At 36.5% G+C, this 19,531-nt stretch overlaps 2 protein-coding genes across 2 annotated transcripts in view; one reads left to right on the forward strand and one right to left on the reverse strand.

The window, feature by feature from the left end:
• The window catches only part of apmap (adipocyte plasma membrane associated protein), a 28,273-nt gene extending 14,089 nt beyond the window's left edge, over nt 1-14,184 (reverse strand). The window contains exons 1-4 of the mRNA XM_081351042.1: nt 13,915-14,184; nt 13,661-13,777; nt 6,391-6,506; nt 5,989-6,081 (exon numbers count right to left, since the gene is read on the reverse strand). Of these exons, the coding sequence (XP_081207168.1) occupies nt 5,989-6,081; nt 6,391-6,506; nt 13,661-13,777; nt 13,915-14,006 (418 nt within the window). The 5' untranslated portion in view covers nt 14,007-14,184. The remainder of the gene's footprint in view (nt 1-5,988; nt 6,082-6,390; nt 6,507-13,660; nt 13,778-13,914) is intronic.
• A 1,942-nt stretch (nt 14,185-16,126) lies between these two features.
• LOC308681849 (uncharacterized protein) lies at nt 16,127-19,528 on the forward strand. The gene is made up of 8 exons (XM_081351045.1): nt 16,127-16,188; nt 16,266-16,313; nt 16,409-16,473; nt 17,532-17,569; nt 17,654-17,727; nt 17,857-17,919; nt 18,977-19,027; nt 19,231-19,528. Exons 3-8 carry the CDS (start codon nt 16,409-16,411, stop codon nt 19,282-19,284), a joined length of 345 nt encoding a protein of 114 aa, XP_081207171.1. The 5' UTR covers nt 16,127-16,188; nt 16,266-16,313; the 3' UTR covers nt 19,285-19,528.
• The last annotated feature ends 3 nt before the right edge of the window (nt 19,529-19,531 follow it).

Below are 19,531 nucleotides of genomic sequence, written 5' to 3' on the forward strand. Positions count from 1 at the left end.
AGCAGATTAATACTACAAAGAACTAAAGCTCCGCCTCACTCAGTTAGGGTACCGGACCAGGGGTGCGTTTCCCGAAAGCATCGTTGGCCAATATGGTCGCAAGTTCCGTCGTTACCAATAGAGTTCAATGGACATTGCGATGAACTTGCGACCATAGTTGGCCAACGATGCTTTCGGGAAACGCACCCCTGGTTGAAAACACTCATGCATCTAGCTGGCAGAGTGCCAAAACTTCGCTGGCGCCTTCAGCACCGCCCTAAACACGGTCGAGCCAGCGCTGGACTAATATATCTGGAGGTATTTTGTCATGTCAAATGTATTTAATGCCATCAGAGTGCAACCAAAGCATAGGATAGCAATAAGTAGATCGCTATAAATAATTGGAAATCATACAAAATAAATGTCATGATCATGCCATGATCATTATATTTTATACAGGGGTTAGCAGCTACTATAATGATTTTTTTTCTCCTTGGAGTTTTTATCATGGTTTATTATTGAGACTTCATAGTCCAGCCACTTTTCTGGTATCGGGTGGTCTTCTGTCGGTCTTGTGTTCACGAAATGAAAAGAACAAACATATACGGTCGTTTCGATGGTTTCTTCAAATGTAAAGCTTTTAACCACAGGCGAAGGGATTCCTCAGGCCGGCGACACTCTGCGTGGCGTGTCCATTTTTATTTCGGCTCCCATGTTAACAGAACGTGCACACTGCCTGCGTGACGCGCGCGTCTCATAGGCGCGGAAAACGCGTGCAGAATCGACGCCTATTTTTCACGCTACACGCAAGCGTTTTGGAAGCGTTTCCAGGCAAAATAGAATAGGAAAAGATGTTTGTATTTCATTTTGACATGAATACATATTAATAAATGACATTTTGGTGTTTGAAAGTTTAGGTTTTGACAAATGCAGATATAAATGCAATGCAAAAATCGATTTTCTAATATTGCACCTGTCAATACAGAACGAAATATTCTGTAGCCTATTTTGCCGTCAATACTGCCGACGTTGTCTTTGCTGCTATATATTTATGTTTAACATTAAGTATAGGCCTTCCACAACTCTCTCCCCATTATGTCGAATATAATCACCAATGAATGAGGCTTATCATATGTCACTAGCAGTGCCGCGTCAGACACGTTTCTGGTGTGCAAAGACATGTAAAACGCCACGCAGCCAGTGTGTCTCTGGTCGTAGGGATGCCTGATAATTAAAATGTCAATGATTTCGATGATTAAAACACTCCTGCTCCAAGTAAACCTTTCTTTTGTACCAGTTATTATGACAACCTCTAACTGCACAAACAATGCCGGTCTTCCCCGAAGCCATAACGATAAGTTAGTTGTTACGAACACTTGTTTAATTAACCGCTATGGTGAAAAGTGAGTTAGCGCGCCAGTGACCGGAAGTCTCGCACAAAATACCGTCAACTGGCTGCGTCCGTATTTCCGTTAAAAATAAGGTGAATAGCCTCATCTGAATACACTGTATGACAAGAGTGACAAGTTCTCATCAAAACGCTGCTCCCCCAAATATTGTGCGACATAATACTCATCACTCAGTATTCAATGAACAAACAAATGACCTAAATAAATAAGCTGATTTATTGAGCCGAGTTAGTCATACTCATAACACATACTCACATTATGAAAGGCAGTTATGAATGAAAGGTAGATGAAACACTTGTGTGTAGTGAAAAGGATACTTTGTGATTTTTGTTTTGTCCTAACATTGAAAATGTACTAAAATAATAGGAAAAAAGGACATGCATTTTTAATGATCTGTTGTGCGATTAGTAAAGGAGATTTTTAAAAATGTACCTCTTGAAAACGGTACCAGCGTGAATTAGGGGTGTGTGAACCTACACTGGTCTCACGGTTCGGTTCGATTGCGATTAACATGTCATCGATTCAGTTTGATTTGATATCACGATGCACTGCATCCTCAATTTTCAATTTTACTTCACATGTATACAATTTTGTCAATAAATACAAGCAGTCAGATATATGAACTGAACCTTTAATTTCTCCTGCTCAAAGAAAACACGTAATGAATAAAAAAAACCTGTAATGACTCAGCTCAGTGGAGGGCTTATTTATTTAGGTCATTTGTTTGTTCACACAGATGAGGCTATATCAGCATGTGAGCGTGAGGCAACATGGGCACAGTGGCATCATGAAACATTAGGCTACAGAAAAGAACATTTGAAGATTAAGATCCGTTCGTTTACTGTGGTGGAAAAATAGTTCGATCGACAGAATGTGTCAATTTTACGTTGATTGTATATGATGGATGAGTTTAAATCCCATAACAAAAATTACTTTATAAGCATTTCGTTTTTTTCTTAAACATACTTCTACCAGGTAATGGCATCACTTACGTTTTATCTTTACAATGATACCAGCATCAGGTTGTAAGAAAGTTTAATTGTAATGAACATTGTTTTGAATTTACGAATCTGTGGCCGTCTGTGGATTGTTCACAAGTCAACATAGCAGTCACCAGTTAAACCGTAATACTGCAGCTCACCGGCAAAAGTAATGATTATGAATGTGTCAGGAAAAAAAAAAACACAAGGAGATTGTCTGACCATTTAAATTCATTAATAAGCTAGTGAGTTTCGGCTGCAAAGAGGAAGTTGACGACGCTGACTTCTCATCTCCACAGTATAGTGGATGCCACTTTAGAGAGAAATGCATGTTAAGTTAAACATGTCATGAAGTAAGCGCTGTATAATTTTGTTTCCACACTCAGCACAAACAAACGCTTGGATATGTGCCTAATATAAGAGAATATTTATCTAAGATAACGTTAACATTAGAGCGAGCAGCCATGTAAAGTGGCTAACGTTAGGCTACTACTAAAGTTTCAATTGATAAGCCATGTCTGATGTCTGAGGAGAAAATTCCGATTTCCTGCCCGACATAATTACCCAGGGTACCCCCAGGATCCTCCAACTTAAATTCAAAGCTTTTTAAGACCTTTTTAATACCATTTCAAATGAAATTCAATGCCAACTTCGTACCAATTCCGACAGAAGTATGAGGGGAAAATGTCAAATCTGTATACATTTTAAACCCTAAAAAATAATTATGTACAAGTAGACTACTTGAATTAAATAATACATTTTATGTAAATTATCAGTCATATAAAATGCATACGCAGCAGCATTGTAGCGCGCACGTGTGTAGGCCAATGTTAATTTTGGCAGCCATTTTTGATTTAGTCTTACTCTTCATCTTCAGACGAAAATGCTTATTGGTCTTAGTCACATTTGAGTCATTCTGCCTTTCATAGTTTTAGTTGACGAAATGTGTTTGCATTTTTTGTCAACTTTTAGTCATTACTTTTTGTCAAACTGCAGTTACTTTAATTTTGGTAGCTATTTTATATGTAGTCTTTAGACAGAAAATGTCATAATTATTCTCTCTAGGCCAATTCGATTAAGCTTATGAGAAATTAAAATTAAGCTAACGGTCTGTATTGACATTGCACTCTTTAGCAGTAGCACTTGTGCAATTCTACATATCCCTTTTCCTTAGTTCTCCAATTTTTTTAGAGTGCCGTACCCCCTCTCTTCCACGACTGCAGTCACATCTTTCCATTAAGGGACAATATTTGCCCCATTTAATCGATTTTTCCATAATATTTTTCACCTTTATAATACCTTTAAAAAATAAATAATGCTTTAAATAAAACAATGTTCAATAAATATTCAATGTTAAAAAACGTTTAATATTAATAAAAATATGATATTAAAATCGCCAGTAGGTGGCGGTAACTCATTGTCTTTGTCAAAGCCACAGATTTTGTTGCAAAATAGAGCAATAAGCCTGACAATACTGTTTAAAATGTAGTACATCACTTAATGTTACCTTTTTTCGGGAAACATTGCATTCTTGCTCGCATAATGATCAACATTAAAAACACTGCTGTATATCAGCCTGCATTTTGATCGCAGATTTAGTCGCACAAACAGCGCAAGCGGCTCGTGACAGATCTTCTCAAATGAAGATCGCTGAACTCCAGCTTGTCTGTGTTTTCAGATCATCCGCGCTTCTTCAACAATGTAGAGAGAGCGCGCGTGGATGGCTGTGGCCAGATACTACTGAAAAGACCGGGTAGAAAACATGTTCTTTTAACAGAAAAGCTCTGATTAGTAACCATCGTAACTAGGGCTGGGTATCGATTCAGATTTTACAAATCGATTCGATTTCGATTCTCAAGCTCTCAATTCGATTCGATTTCGATTCTCGATTCGATTTTCGATTTCGATTCTCGATTCGATTCGATTTTCGATTTTGATTCTAAATTCGATTTCGATTCCACTCAATGAATAGCCTATATATTTAATACAAATCCTATATTTATAAAAAAAAAAAAAGAAAAAAAGAAAGTAAAGTGAACATAAGTTTGGAAGTGGTTAATTAATAAAAAGAAATTAAGAGCTACCAACCTGTATATTAAACTCTATTTATTTTAGGTACACTTGGGTACATTAAAACAGAACCCAACTCTATATTTCAAATGCATACAATAAATAGACAGAATTTTGATGCAAGATGAAAAATTGATGCTGAAAATTGGACAAGTCAGACCAGTCGCATGCCTTGATCAAACAGGTTAAAAATCCTCATATAAACCCATAAAAAAAAAACTTGCATATATTTTATCTGTCTAGGTAGGACATATAGGCCTACAGAGATTGAATAAAGTTATCAAACAGTCTGCGATGCATTAATTCTAAAGTATATATAGACTAATCCTTATTAAAGTTACAAAAGTTATTTAGTCAAGAGCAGTGAGTGTTTTTATCTGTTCCCTTTGTTCTTTGATTAACTTTAACGACAGAGATAATTAGTGGCTACTGTGTACTGTCCCTTTAAGAGACCAACCGCTGCTAACAGAGACGCGGATCTCACACGCGCCTCATCATTCACGTTCATCATAAGACTGCTCTTATGTTATGAAGATACTCGACAAAAAAACATTTTGGCATAATTGTGTGTGTTATTGTTCGTTCTAGCACGAAAGAGAACTGTATATTCTGGGCTGTCTTGTGCGCACGCACGATATCAGCGCGAGTCTTTCTGTGTGTCACAGGACATTCACGTCATTGCGTAGGCTTGACATCGCGATTGCGATATGATTAATTGTGCAGCACTAGTTGAGGTTATTTTATGATTAAGATAAAACAAACATAAAATCTCACAGCATTAGCTATAAAATGGAGTTTGCAAGCCTATGAACAGTGGAGGAAAACTAATACTGGCTTTTGGGTAATAGATAAATAAATATGGAAAAAAATCGATTCGTGGCGTTTGAGAATCGATTTTGAATCGACCACATTTTAAAAAACGATTAATCGAAAAATCGATTTTTTTGCCCAGCCCTAATCGTAACGGGTGCGCACGTTTTCGCGCGTTCTTCTATGACGTGAAGCGCGAGGTGCACTCAACGTTACGCGACTAATTTTTAAATAGTCTACATTAGTAACAGTTAATTTTGTTAAGGTATGAATTTAATCATAGAAAAGGCTAAAAAAATGTAAGACCTTTGTAACGAAATCCAAGACTTTGTATACCAAATTCAAGGCTTTTAAGGCCTTAATTTGAGATTATCAAATTTAAGACTTTTTCAATGCTTGACCCCGCGGGTACCCTGTTACCACACGGACCAGGTGTTAACGATCTGTTCGTCATGGACTGTGTGACTGTTAAAATTCAGTCGACAAAAGCTTTGTTTAGTCCAAAATAATTTTTTGTGCATATCCAATTGGAATCCGATCATATTTAGCAAGTGTGAACGGCAAAAAAAAAAAAAAAAAAACACAAGAGTTTCCTAAAAGTTACTGAAATCTGTACAAAGATTCATGCCATGTGCTACAAACCCATGAACCTGAGCATTTCAAAAGACAAGGTCACTTATGTTGAAATACCACATTACGCAGTGTTTGAGGAAACAGTCCAGTATTGCTGGTTTTCTTACCACATGGTGGCTTGCCCAGTGTTGCTAATACATGAATGTTCTTTCCCTCGATTTTGACTATCTTTCCATCAGCCGTCCCAGTGTACAAAACATCTACAAAACAAGAATGATTTAGAGGCATTACAAACTGTCATTAAAGCAAATTATGTTTTACATATTTAATGGCTTAAGATCAATATTAAGATCTACATATAATAATTTATGTCTTAAGATCTTCATACCTCCTTATATATATTGTCAGAGTGTGCAAGCATGCAATACAAAACTACAATAACACACTCAACTTTTACCTATTTTGGCAAGTGCAACCACAGTTTATCTCTCAGTGCACACACTGCCAAACAGCTGCGGCAGACTGGGTGAAAGGGCAAGTTTTGACTGCATTGCTCTGCAAATACTGACCTCCAATATTGGCAAGGGATTCTGGGCCGATGAGCCGCTCCTCGAACAGTCGCTCTGCCTGTCTGAGTATTAGGTTGGGCTCGTAACAGCCAGTCATAAGAGGCGGTTCATTGAGACTAATTATTAAACACAAGAGGGGAAAAAAAACAAAGAAGTACTTTAGTTAAGCTTCATGTTCAGAAATGTTGAGAAGAACTGAAGTTTCAGCAGAAAGCTGGAGGAGATGAAATGCCCTACATATCAACTGCAGAGGCATCAATTATTTACCATTGTCAGAACTAAAAAAGAAATGAGAAAGCACTCTGGGGCTTGACTTAAGATGAATATTTATATTGGATTTTGTCTTGACTCTCAAGAACATTGTGGCAGCAGATCAGAACCAAAAGGACTATATTGGATGATATATAAAATAATGATTAAAGAAGCTTTCCATTCAGTGTTAAAGGAATAGTGCATGAAAATATGAAAATTGTGCTTTCATTTACTCACACTCATATCATTTCCAAACCTATATTATTTTACTTCTGTGAAACGCAAAAGGAGGTTTATGCTGATAAGACCAAAAGAAAAAAACACACCATAAAAGCAGTCCATACGACTCATACACAATTTCCCAAGTCTTCAGAAGTCATTATGAAATCTATATATCTATATATAAAAATCAGATCAAATTACTAACACTTAAACTTAAATGACTGAAAATAGAAAATTAAATCTAATTCAAAACATTAATAAATACAGTGGGCTTCACAAGTATTGGCACCCTTGGTTAATATAAGCTAAACTGACTGTGAAAATTAGTTTTTGCAATTTCTCCTCTTAGTCTTTCATTCAAAATATTCACAAAAATTTAACCTTTAATTAAAGTCAAATAGTTAAAAGAAACAAATATCATAAAACAATTTTTCTGAAATATATGTATTCCACAATTATTGACACCCCTTCATTTAATTACTTTGTGCAAACTCCCTTTGCCAAGATAGATAACTGCTATGAAACTTCTCCTATAATGCGTAAAAAATAAATAATGTGGTTGATGAACATATGGCACGAGATCTGAGACCATTCCTCCATTCAGAATCTCTCCAGATTCAGAGATCCATGCTTGTGGACTCTTTTCTTCAGCTCATCCCACAGGTTTTTATGAGGTTTGGGTCAGGGGACAGCTATGTCCATGGCAAAACCTTCATCCTGTGATCAGTCAACTACTCTGTGGTTTATTTTGAGACGTGCTTTGGATCATTGTCATGCTGGAAGATCCAACCAAGCTTCCTGACAGGGTCAGTCAGGTGTTGATTTTATATCTGCAGGCCCTTGATGTTTATTTTATTTTACTGTGTATTGTGTATCCTAAGTTGCCCAGGGTCTTTTGGAAGAAATGTAGCCCCACAGCATTAAAGATCCACCAGCATACTTCACAGTGGGGATGAGGTACTTTTCTACATTGCTATGGTTCAGTCTATGCCAAACCCACATCTGGTGTTTTTCCAAAAAGCTTTATTTTGGTCTCATCTAGCCATAAAACTCAGTCCCACTGAAAGCTCCAGTAACGCCTGGCAAACTGTAGGTGCACGAGCATTCTTCCCAAATAAGTTGTAATTATATAGATGAGGTCTGATCATAGTTTTGGAGACTTTCTGAACCCAAGACCCAACTAGCATCTGCAATTCTCCAACTTTCAAACCAAACCATCCTCCTCAGTGTGTGTGGGGCCAATATAGACACTCGTCCTCTTCCATGTAGATTGTTACCATCTCCAGTTGATTTAAACGTCTTAATTATTGCCCAGATAGTGGAAATTAGTATTCCAACAATTAACCCCTTAATTGACAGCAATCTTTTTTCAAAAGCTTAAAAACTCAAAATTCATCCTGAGAAAAACATTTTGAAATCGGACATTGTGTTACCATGGAAAGGGTACTTTAAAACCTTTTAGCGGGCTCCTCCTCCTAGCGTGCGGTGTCATGTTTCATTTTACAACATTTCATTAAACTTTTATAATAAATTTTTTTCTAATCTTGACAAAATACATATCATCGAAAAGGTCTGAGACTCAAGGGCTGAGTTCCAGTCCACTTTTAGACACGCACTTGCGAACTTCCCTAAGCACTTCCCCTCCGGGGAATCCCTGCCGCCATTTTGAAGTGCGTTCCGCTTTGTGAAGTGGACGAGGGAAGTTTATATGGACAGCCCCTCGTTTCCTCAATTTTGACCGAGAGAGCGAGTCTACTGCATATGTACACTTCAGGCACCGATATGTCCCACAATGCAGTACGACTGTGATGTCACCACATACCTCGTCTAATCACCACCACAACAAACACTTCGATGATAAATTAATTATATATTTTTTTTATTTAAAACAACCCAAACACACCTATATACATTTGGATGCTGCATTAAACAAATTCTTAAAGGGAAAAAAATAATAATAATAAATAAACTCCACAGCTGATTCCAACTTAAGTGATCAAGGGCTTAGGACGTTTCAATTCAGCCCACCGCAGTTTCCGCCAGTAGTGGGCACTCGTGCAACGTAAGCAATGACGTACATCCAAGTGAACGAGACGGAGGGAAGTTAGCGAGTGAAGGGCATGACAATTTTGGACTGGTACACAGCCAAGGTTGCGTATATGGAGATTGTTTTGTGATAGAAGAGACATTGTGACAGAAATTGATTAATTTGTTACAGGAGAATGCATAAAAAAAGTAAATGTAGTGTGGTTGTCATCTGGTGGCAATTTTTTTTTTTTTACAAAATCTCATAGGAACTTCAATTTTTGTGATATTAACTTCAAATTTGGAATACAACTTGGTTAGATGTATGGCTTTGGATATGAATCAGCTTTAGGGTAAAAATTATTGGTAACACTTTATTTCACAGTGTCCTTGTTACATATGTTACATGTACGTACCATAGTAAATTATGGATAATTACATGCAACTAAGCCTCAACCAAACCCTAATCCTACCCTAACCATATAGTAAGTACATGTAGTTGCTTAATAATACTCAGTATTTAAATATATAATTACACTGTAACAATGACACCTTAAAATAAAGTGTAACTAAATAATTTATATAAAAAAAATTCTTAGTACAGTACAATTGTTTTACAATAAGCCTAAACTTCTACAACATTTTTACACTTTCATTTTTTGAAGCAATAATCTGAAGTGTCTTCTTTACAAAGAGACCAACCTTAGATCTATATTCCAGAGCATTCATGAATTACAATCATTTAAGTTTGCAGGGCTCCAGAATAACATTTGGGAACAGTAGCACTAAGTTCTACAGACGGTGGCACCAGGTAGCGCTGGGGGAATTTTAATCATAAAGATCATTTAATCATTTAATGGCTATTGTTTTGCATTAATTAAGCGCAGTCGCAATTTGAAGAAGTTTTTGTTTTACATGAGACTTTGTGACTTTTGAGACTGTGCCAAACTTTGACACAAATTGATGTCTTGATGATTTGATATTTTATAAAAGTGATTTCATAATGTCTAAATATAAATTCAAAAGTAAAATGTGTGAAAAAAAAAAAAAATTAATATATGGGACAGTGGCGACTGGTGCTAAAAATGAAACAAACTGAATTATTGCAGGACTGAATGTAAGCTAAATGTTAAATAACCATTTAACAATGATAATAATTAGGGATGCACCGATGTATCGGCCGCCGATATTTATCGGCCGATTTTGATTAATTTAAAACCATCGGCATATCGTCACAGCGTGTACAAATAACAAGGTCACATGAGACACAGCCATCTTCTAACCGTATACATACTGGGAATATATTCTCTGAAGGCGAAGCACTGCTACTTCTGCGAAAGTAGACACTGCTACCTTCTGAGAATATAGTTCCCAGTGTGTATACGGTTAGAAGATGGCTGTGTCTCATGTGACCTTGTTATTTGTACACGCTGTGATTATACAAATCACAACATATAAATAGGAAAATGTTGGCGTTATTTTGTCACTTATTGGGAGCAGTATGCTAGCTGGAGCCATTTACCTCCAGTCTTTGTGCTAAGCTAGGCTAGCGGTGGGTGCGTCAGACAGAGTTACGGCACGCACGGAGATGAGAAGGGTATGTATGGACTTATCGAACTCTGGGGGATACGGTGAATAAGCTAAATTCCCAAAAAGTCGGCGTGTTCCTTTAACCCTACCATGCCACAAATGGATGCCTAGCTCGCAGAAATCCCAATAGAAAGAAATGAGAAGCCTCTTCAATACTGGTGTGTCAATCAAGGTCGCTTTCCGTCTCTTGCAAAAACTGTACGCAAGTATTTGTGTGAACCGTGCACAAGCACCGACAGTGAACAATTGTTCAGTGCTGCATCCAATGTCTTGGACAGTAAAAGAAACAGACTGCACTGTGAAAAAGCAGAAAAGCTTATTTTTATAAAGAAGAACTTGCCCCTGTTTCTAAAGCAGCAACCTTAATACTTGGTAACAGCAAATGGACTGAATGAACTGTTCATGAGTTTGAAGTTTGTCATGTCATATTTGAATCATTATGTTAAACAGATCTATGTTCATTTGAAATGATTTAATGTTTAGTGTGCACCATGTACAACGACTGAATGAACTGCAAAATCCTCTAAGTCCACAGAAACCAATCAGAAGACGTGAATCGAATCATATGATTTGAAGAGGAATGGTGTTTTGCGTTAGTCTGGCTATCACCAGACCAAGCTCAATCTTTTAAGATTGAACATTAGTCTGGGGAGTCTGCTCTGTATTTTCTACTGCACAAGAGGCGTGATCAATCGGCATAGTTCAAATGACTCTGTACGCAATTGGATAGTCCTTCAACCAATCAGACCAACGATCTGGGTGACGTACTTTGCAGCGAAAACTCCAGGCAGGAAACATGTCAACAAGCGTATTGATCAGCGTTTTGCAGAAGCAGCAATGGCATCGAGCGAATTTTGCAGGTTGTGCAAAAAAAGCATGAAAGTGAGTGGTATTTACACCAACTCGAGCAATTTGTTTGCTAAACTAAAGAAGCCATTGAGCATCGTCGAGAGGTTAAAAGGAATTGGATTGGATTAAACCCGCAATAGCGCACCAGGTGGATAAGCCAGTTTGTGATTGGTCTCCGCAGATTTGTAACGAAAGCAGGATAGAAAAATGTAAAAGGTTTACCGAATTTCAGTCGCCAAGCTGCAAGTTAACATGTTTTGTCCATCGTTACAGTGGCAATGACAGGATTTCGTGAGTAGCAATTAAACACAACAGTGCTCCTTGTGCTGCTGTAAAACTCTGACAGAAACGGACCACCTCTTACAGCTCCCCCTACTGTGAGGATCAGTTTCGTCATTGTTACATTTTGAATTCTGCTTTCATCATTTGCAATGTTTCCAGTTGCACCTTTAGTGAATTTGCAACTGTTTACCATGTCTTGTTGTCCAAAGAGGGGGACTTAGAGGTTTTAGCACACATTGCATTTAATTTTTTCATACCAATGAAAAAATAAAAAAATTCTCATTTAAAAGAAAACATGTCAGACGGACGAGGTTTTTTCATCTGAACTCTTCTCTCTCACACACACACACACATACATACATATACATATGCATATATATACATATACATATACATATACATACACTGTATCACCGCTTTATGTTATGTCAAAATTAAACGTGAAATGGCCCGAAAACATGAAGACTGTGGGGGAGCAATCAGCTTAAAGGTCCATCTTCATGTCTGTGACCAGTGTTTACCGAGCTTGACGACTGACGATCACAAGTAAAATATATTGTTTAAACTGTTACTGCCTTTAGTTATTAAAAATGCTTAAAAACACTAACTTGATGAAATTCATACTTGGTTTTAATTAATAAATAGAACATTAATTACACTAGGTGCGTTTCCATTACAGATTTGTGCAAAACTTTTGCGATTTTTCTAAATGTCGACAAAAAACTATTGCGAAATGACGGCGTTTCCATTAACCGATGTTTCGCGACTAAAACTAATTTTTTCCTCTCACGATAAGTCATTTCAAAAACCATTGCAACGGACATTGGTAGGTTTATGTACTAATCCCAGCCACTGCACTGGCCATTATTATTAATCGAAGGAGAGGCATGTGTGTTTTCCAAGCATTAACGGTAAGGAACGACCCTTATACTTGTGAGCGGCACATATGAGGTGTTTTTGGGTATTTCTCCCTCATTTCTGCTTCGAGGTCTTGATTGTGGCATTTATTTGAGGTTTAGAATCCATTATTCCTGTAATTCTTTTGTCTTATATGAATTTAATAAAGAACTCTGTCTTGTATTCTGTCCAAACACACTGCATCATCTACGTCAGGTGACCTGTAAATGCGCAAAAACTGTCCACTGCAGTTTTGCGATATGTCTTTTTCGAATTGCCTGAAAAACCACCTCATATGCAAGCATAAAATCTTTTTTGCGATAAATGGGAGTTTTTGCGAAATTGATGTGTTTACATTGGGCGATTTTTCAATTCGCAATTTCAATTTGCGCAATTTGAATGGTAATGGAAAAGCGGCTATTGTTAATGTAAAAATACAAATCTGATTTTTTTTTATAGTGCTCAAGTCACATGGACTAGCCTACTTTTCAAGTTTTATTTTTCCTTTTTGGAAATTGGCAGTATAAATCGCCCTCCACTTTAGTTATGAGGAAAGCAGAAATTAAGCTATATTGTAAATATTTATAAGGGTTGGAAAGACATTGGGATGATTAAAAGATAACATTTTAATGTTGGGGTTAAAAAATCCTTTAACCGTTAAAACTGAACACATGAAGTCTAAAAGAAGCTGGTTTTCTACAATTAAAGCAATATACTTTTTGAATACAGCTTCTTTAAAATTGCAACATTTCCAGCTTGGGAACAGAATGTTACAGTAAGTTCTTTTTGCCATTTTGTAATAAACTTTACAACTGACATTTAGCAATAAACATTGAGTAGGACCAATGACAATAACTCATGGTTTCTGTGCAATGCGGTGTGACACAATGTCCCACCTGTACTCCTCTCTGTAACCACCTACATCATTACACACCTTTGCATGAGAAATATCCTATTGTGCTTGCATCATTTAGTCATTCACATATTTCTATCCAATTAAATATTTTAGAGCAAAGTGTAAATAAAAAATATAGGACTTCCATGAGTTTTTATGTAAACTCCCAGGAACTGTCCTGAGGAAACCCTGAATGTCTGAAATATTGTGAGTTGAGACTTGTGTTTTCCATGCTTAAGGTGAGAGTATAAAGCTCACCTGAAGGCCTCTGGTTGAATGGGAGAATCAATCAGGAAAATGAGAACCAGCAGTGGGAAAAGCAGGAAAGCCACCAGTGAGAGTAACGTCACACGAAACACCTTCCCACTGTAAGTGCTGCAACGCACAACAAAACAACATGCTATACATTATCTGACGAGGACACATTTAACATCAATTCAATTGAATGCAAATGAATCAAGTGCATACAAATGTTTCCTAGTAAGCAATGAAGGCAGGTAGGTATGTCTTACCTTGTGCTTTTGTACTGGGGTTCATGGGTTTCGTCAGTAATTATTTGAGGTCTGTTCAACCTCCTGAACCGCAGTCCCTCGGGCTCATTCATTTTGTTGTTGTGTCGACTCTCTCTCTGTTTCACAGCTACGTTCACTAAAACATAAGGCTAAATAAACGCTGGTCCAACAAACGAAGAATTATTTCACAACATCCCAAAGCCAGCGCAGTTCATAATGACGTGCACGAGACCCACGCGCGTTCGCGACACCAGTCAGTGACGTGTGAGCGGAGAAACGATGAAACACTTTCAGCGACACAAGGGACATTTTTCAAATTAAAAGTTTTTTTGGGGCTTTTTTTTTTTTTTTTTTTTAGAAAGGCAGCAAAACGACTCAAATAGCTTACAGTAAATCAAATTTTGCCATTAATAAACAAGCAAATAAATAAAGCATTTTTAAGAATAAATACACGAAACGTTTCATTCATGACACAGAGAGACCAACTGAATCAAGAAATTAGGATTAATATGCTGAGCTTGTACACGTCTCAGACTTTAAATATCAATGGAACACAACTCTTAAAAGCATAAATAATCTTGTAACAACATAACACATTAATACATAAATAATATATAAAAACACTATGGGTTACACTTTATTTTATTTATAAGTACAATATTTATAATAAGTACATAGTATATAGGCTACATTGAGAACAGGACTGTAAAAGAAAGTGCGGTTACACTTTATTTAAGGTGTCTTTGTTACACTGTAATTATACATTTAAGTACTAAGTAATGTTAAGTAACGTACCTACTATATGGTTAGGATTAGGGGTTGGTTTAGGGTCCGTTGCATGTAATTATGCATGATTTGCATGCTTTAGTTATTACACATGTAACAATGACTAAAATAAAGTGTTACCAACTTCTGTGTTCATCTGTACTGTTTTGGAACTGCAGTGTATTTTAGTTGTTCTACGACTCCCGTTATGAGTTTTAGTAATGGGTAAATTATTATTAAAAATGTATACTTTTTTGCTAGAATTTTGGCTTTAATTATGAAAATATTGTACTTTTTATATCTGCCTTCACACTGCTGGTTAACGCTGGCACAAAAGGTGTATGTTTATGCTACAATGGCTATTATTAACACTGAAAACATTCGTAGTACAATTTGGATTGCCCTCAAGAGGCTTGATCTCAACGGTTGGTCTAATTTTATAATAATCTGTCCAAATGGCATGTAGTTAAACAGTGGACAGCTGCGTAGCATCCTGGTTGCCATGGCAACATGAAAAGATTTGCTGTAGATCCTCGTTTGTCTGCCTTGCCACCTTCATTATTTTTACAATAAGAGTACAACATTTCTTATAAAATATCCTGAATTACTCTGAAATAATTTACTTTGCCTTTCAGCCACTGTTGTAAAATGTATTGCGATGGATTGACAGCAACAGGTGCATCTGACAGCACAAGACTTATACTCACTGAACAAGAACAAGAGTTACTGGTTATTATGACAAAAGAAAGAAAAAATGGATATTATTTGGACTATGGCTTTGAATAATTGTTGCACAATTTTGTGCTGACATGCTAATCACATGCAAATATAAAATATATAGCATAGGTACGTCTCTTAGATGTTTGCTAAAAGTGCTTTATCTGGAAACATCTGATAAAGTCTTGGAAAAGGCAGTTTTACACATATTCTAAATCATACACATCTTAAAGACGTTTTCTAAATGTCTATTTAACATCTGACAGGAAAAGTTTGACAGATTGCACTCTAAAAAATGCATCTTGCAGGTGAAAACATGCACATCAAATAGACGTCTCTGAGATGTATGTGTGCTATCACGGAAAAGATATAGCACAGGTCCGTCTCTAAGATGTCTGCTAAAGAGCGCTTAATCTGGAAAACATCAAACATCTGATAAACGACTTAGAAAAGGCAGTTTTACATACATTCTAAATCATAAACATCTTAAATACGTTTTCTAAATGTCTATTTAACATGATCTGACAGGAAAAGTCTTAGAGACACATTGCAGATTAGCGATGTGTATAAAGAAATTTCAATTTCTTATTGAAATGATATCGCAAACACTCTAAAAAATACATCTTTCAGATGTAAATGCAGACATCAAATAGACATCTCTGTGATGTACGTTGTGCTATCATGGATGTAAATATGGGTGCTGACATAATCAGTTATTTTACAGATAACAGGGTCACGGCCCTTCGGGAAGTTCACATTCCAAGCGGGGCTAAAGTATCCACCATAAGACAAGTGCGTTTTATACCAGTTCTTAGGTTAGATATTGATATTCAAAATGTGTATTAAATTGGTGTTCTCTCTCCTTACAGATACTAGCTCATTCTTTCAAGCTGGACACTTCTCAGTTAACACTTAAGGTATTTTGACATGCACAAACTTCCTGTGGTGATTGAAACCTTTACTATCTGCTCCATATTTATATAAACCGAAATATTTTGAAATCAATTATCAGATGCGAAACAATCGAGGATCTCTAATTCCATTAAACTGCTGCATGCCGCCAAACAGCAAGCAAATGTAAGTCTATTTTAACAATCTTACCTAGTGTCAAAGATATATTCATTTATACTACAGGGCTGTTGAATGCTTGATTCTGATTGGTTGACGAACATTCTAAGGTGTGCAATGGAAACGCATGGCTAAAGTAGTTCCAGGCAGGTCTTGACCGCATTACAGACAGTTCCATATCACTCCGCCAAATGATTTCAGTTATTTCAAAGGTCCTTACAGACGACAACAGCAGAAGAACCAGAAACCCACAACTACACTGTCCAAGCATATACATATAGTAAACAATAGGATAAAAACGATAGATTATTTCCATGTTTTTTTGCCACAAAGACATAAAGCACATACTCTCTTATGGAAGCTGTTTCCGGCACAGAATTAAAAGAAATTAATTAAAAAAGGTAATTGTGACATTTTAGCTCACAATTCTGACATTTTTTTCAGAATTGCATGATTTAAAGTCGCAATTGTGAGTTAATGAAGTCAGAATTGCGAGATATAAACTACTTAAAAAAGGAAACAACCTCGAACACACATCAAACAATGCAAGACAAGGAGCAAACGGCTCTGACGATTGTAAACTTATACTTCCACTTATAGGCCTACTTACATATATGAGTATAAGCCTCAGCCAACAATAACAAAAGGCATTTCCATTGACAGAATTTCCCTTCTTTTATTACAGGACAATATTTGGACCCTAGAATTACTTTTCATGGACTTTTTAAAAAAACATTTATGAGGGCATATTTTTTAAATAAAAATATTAAATTGAATCAATCAATTGAAATAAATTCTTGAATATAATGAATAAATGTTACATTTTCAAATCATACTTATCAAATTCAAGTAGATCTAAATGCACAAGATATCATCACACGATAAACACATGCTAGAATACATTGTATAGCCTACATAAATGGCTGACATACATTTCTGACCTGGTTGATGTCTGATGGTCATGGTCATTTCTCTCTGTTTACTATGTTAATCCTTTCTTAGTCATGTTATATTTTCGTGATTGACTACTTTAAATTTGTTAATTTGTTCATATTCTTCTTACTCAGGCCGTACGTCCTTGAAGTGGCTAAAAACTACCAGCATGGTATGACAACTAATAATGACCCCCCTCCCCCCAACTTTATTATATTATCTGAAAAAAAGTCACTATTTTTCCTTATGAATATAGTCAACCCAAGACCCAGAAGCATTCCCATTTTTAATAAAACCTTGAAGTCAAGACTACAGAACATTGTGAAACAGGTGAGACGTCTGACTCAGACGCGAGTCACTGAAACTCAATTTGCTTCTTTAAAGTTGACTGTTTAACACTTCCTTGGTGACAAAGTATTACAATTTCAAACATTTATGACACATCTGTTGCTATTTCAGATTGAAAGATTAGAAGAGCTGTTGCCTCAAATCAAGCTAAAACACCATGAAAAGATGACAAAGGTGAACTTCTGATCTTATACCTAACAACTTCCTTTCCTGTATAGATGTATTTCCTGTTGAAACCGGATGTTGCTCACTCAAGTGTAAAATGCTTTAGTTTGTCACGGAAGAACCATCATTTGCCACTTTCTATTATTTATGCATATAGGTTGTAAGTCATGTATCATTTTTTGTTTTCCAGGAAGATTCAGATTGCACATTTTATATGCATGCATGCATGCATGTGCTATTAGTGAATCTTGCCAACTTTTAAGGCCCGTTCACACCAAGAACGATAGCTATAAAGATAACGATTTTAGGGTCCACGCCAGCGGATGATATTGTTCTGTTTATTATAAGCGCGCTGCAGTTTTGTCCTCTGTCACTTTAATGCTTGAGCTCTTTAAAGCAGGATGGATTCAGATGTTTTTATCACTCATCTGCTGTAGGTGTGTTATTATTGGTGTGGTGTGGACTCTGTTATTCTTTTATTTTAAAGGGGCTATATGCTTTTTTCTGAAATTTAAACTCGCGACTGACACCTGTGGCCAAAAAACGGAACTGCTCTTCCTTTCTGCTCGCTCTCGTACGTGCACACTTCACAAGTCATCCGCTGCAAAGAAGTCAACATTATGTTTACAGAGGTAAGAACAGTCAAATACATATATTGTTTGAGAAACTAAGTTTGTTTGCTGACTAGCGGTGGTGGCAGAGTGATCTGAAACGTTTAACATGAACGCGCTTGACGTCACATCCGCAGACAGCGTGCGAAAAATCCGACCCGACAGAAAATAGGAAAAATAGGATACAGGCTTATAGGTGCACCCACTGTGAGCTGACAAGGTGTCAGTATGCTCATCAGGAGATGTTTGAGTCATACATGGTCAAATAAAAAGGCTATTGTTACGTTTATTTTGGGGAAACAGTTGCATATAGCCCCTTTAAGAACAATATTTTAGAACTTTATCGTCCTTTGTGGGCGGGTCTTTAAGTGTGCAATAGCATATGGCAAAAAAATTGTCTCTAAAAAGTAGTAATGTTAAATGTTGGCTAATTAATTTCATGCCTTTCATTGCAGGATATTGAGTTACTGAATCAAAAGCTGGTATTTCTTCACAAACGAATGCAGGTAAAATGTCATTCCTCATTTGTTATCATCATCATCATAATGTCATAATAATTATTAATGCAGATTATTCACTTATATATCAACAATCTCTAAATTATAAATTGACTATCTCTTTAATTATATTGAATATTGCATATTTAACATTATTTTAAAATTTAAAATGCGAGGCAATCTCAGATTGACTAAAATAACATTTATTTCAGACGTCCGAGTGCTATTGCTGGGAGGGGACGCTGAGAAGAGCTCCACTGTGGTGAATGATGCCCACAGTTCATGAAGGCTGGCTCAACTCAGTGATATAAGCACTGACTAACATGACCAATAACATCTTAGAGTAGAATCTGTCTGTTCTTCAGTTTTTGTTTAAATCTGTAGAGAATCTGAATGATTTTTCTGGAGTTGTGTAAGTGTCTCATCATGTATTTTATCAGTTTTTTCAGTATCAACTGGCCTGTAGTCTGACCTAAATGACTTATAATTAAAATAAGTTTCTGCATCATTTTT

The sequence above is a fragment of the Scardinius erythrophthalmus genome (assembly GCF_964197995.2).
Source record: "Scardinius erythrophthalmus genome assembly, chromosome: 21".
In the NCBI taxonomy this organism is placed as follows: Eukaryota; Metazoa; Chordata; class Actinopteri; order Cypriniformes; family Leuciscidae; genus Scardinius; species Scardinius erythrophthalmus.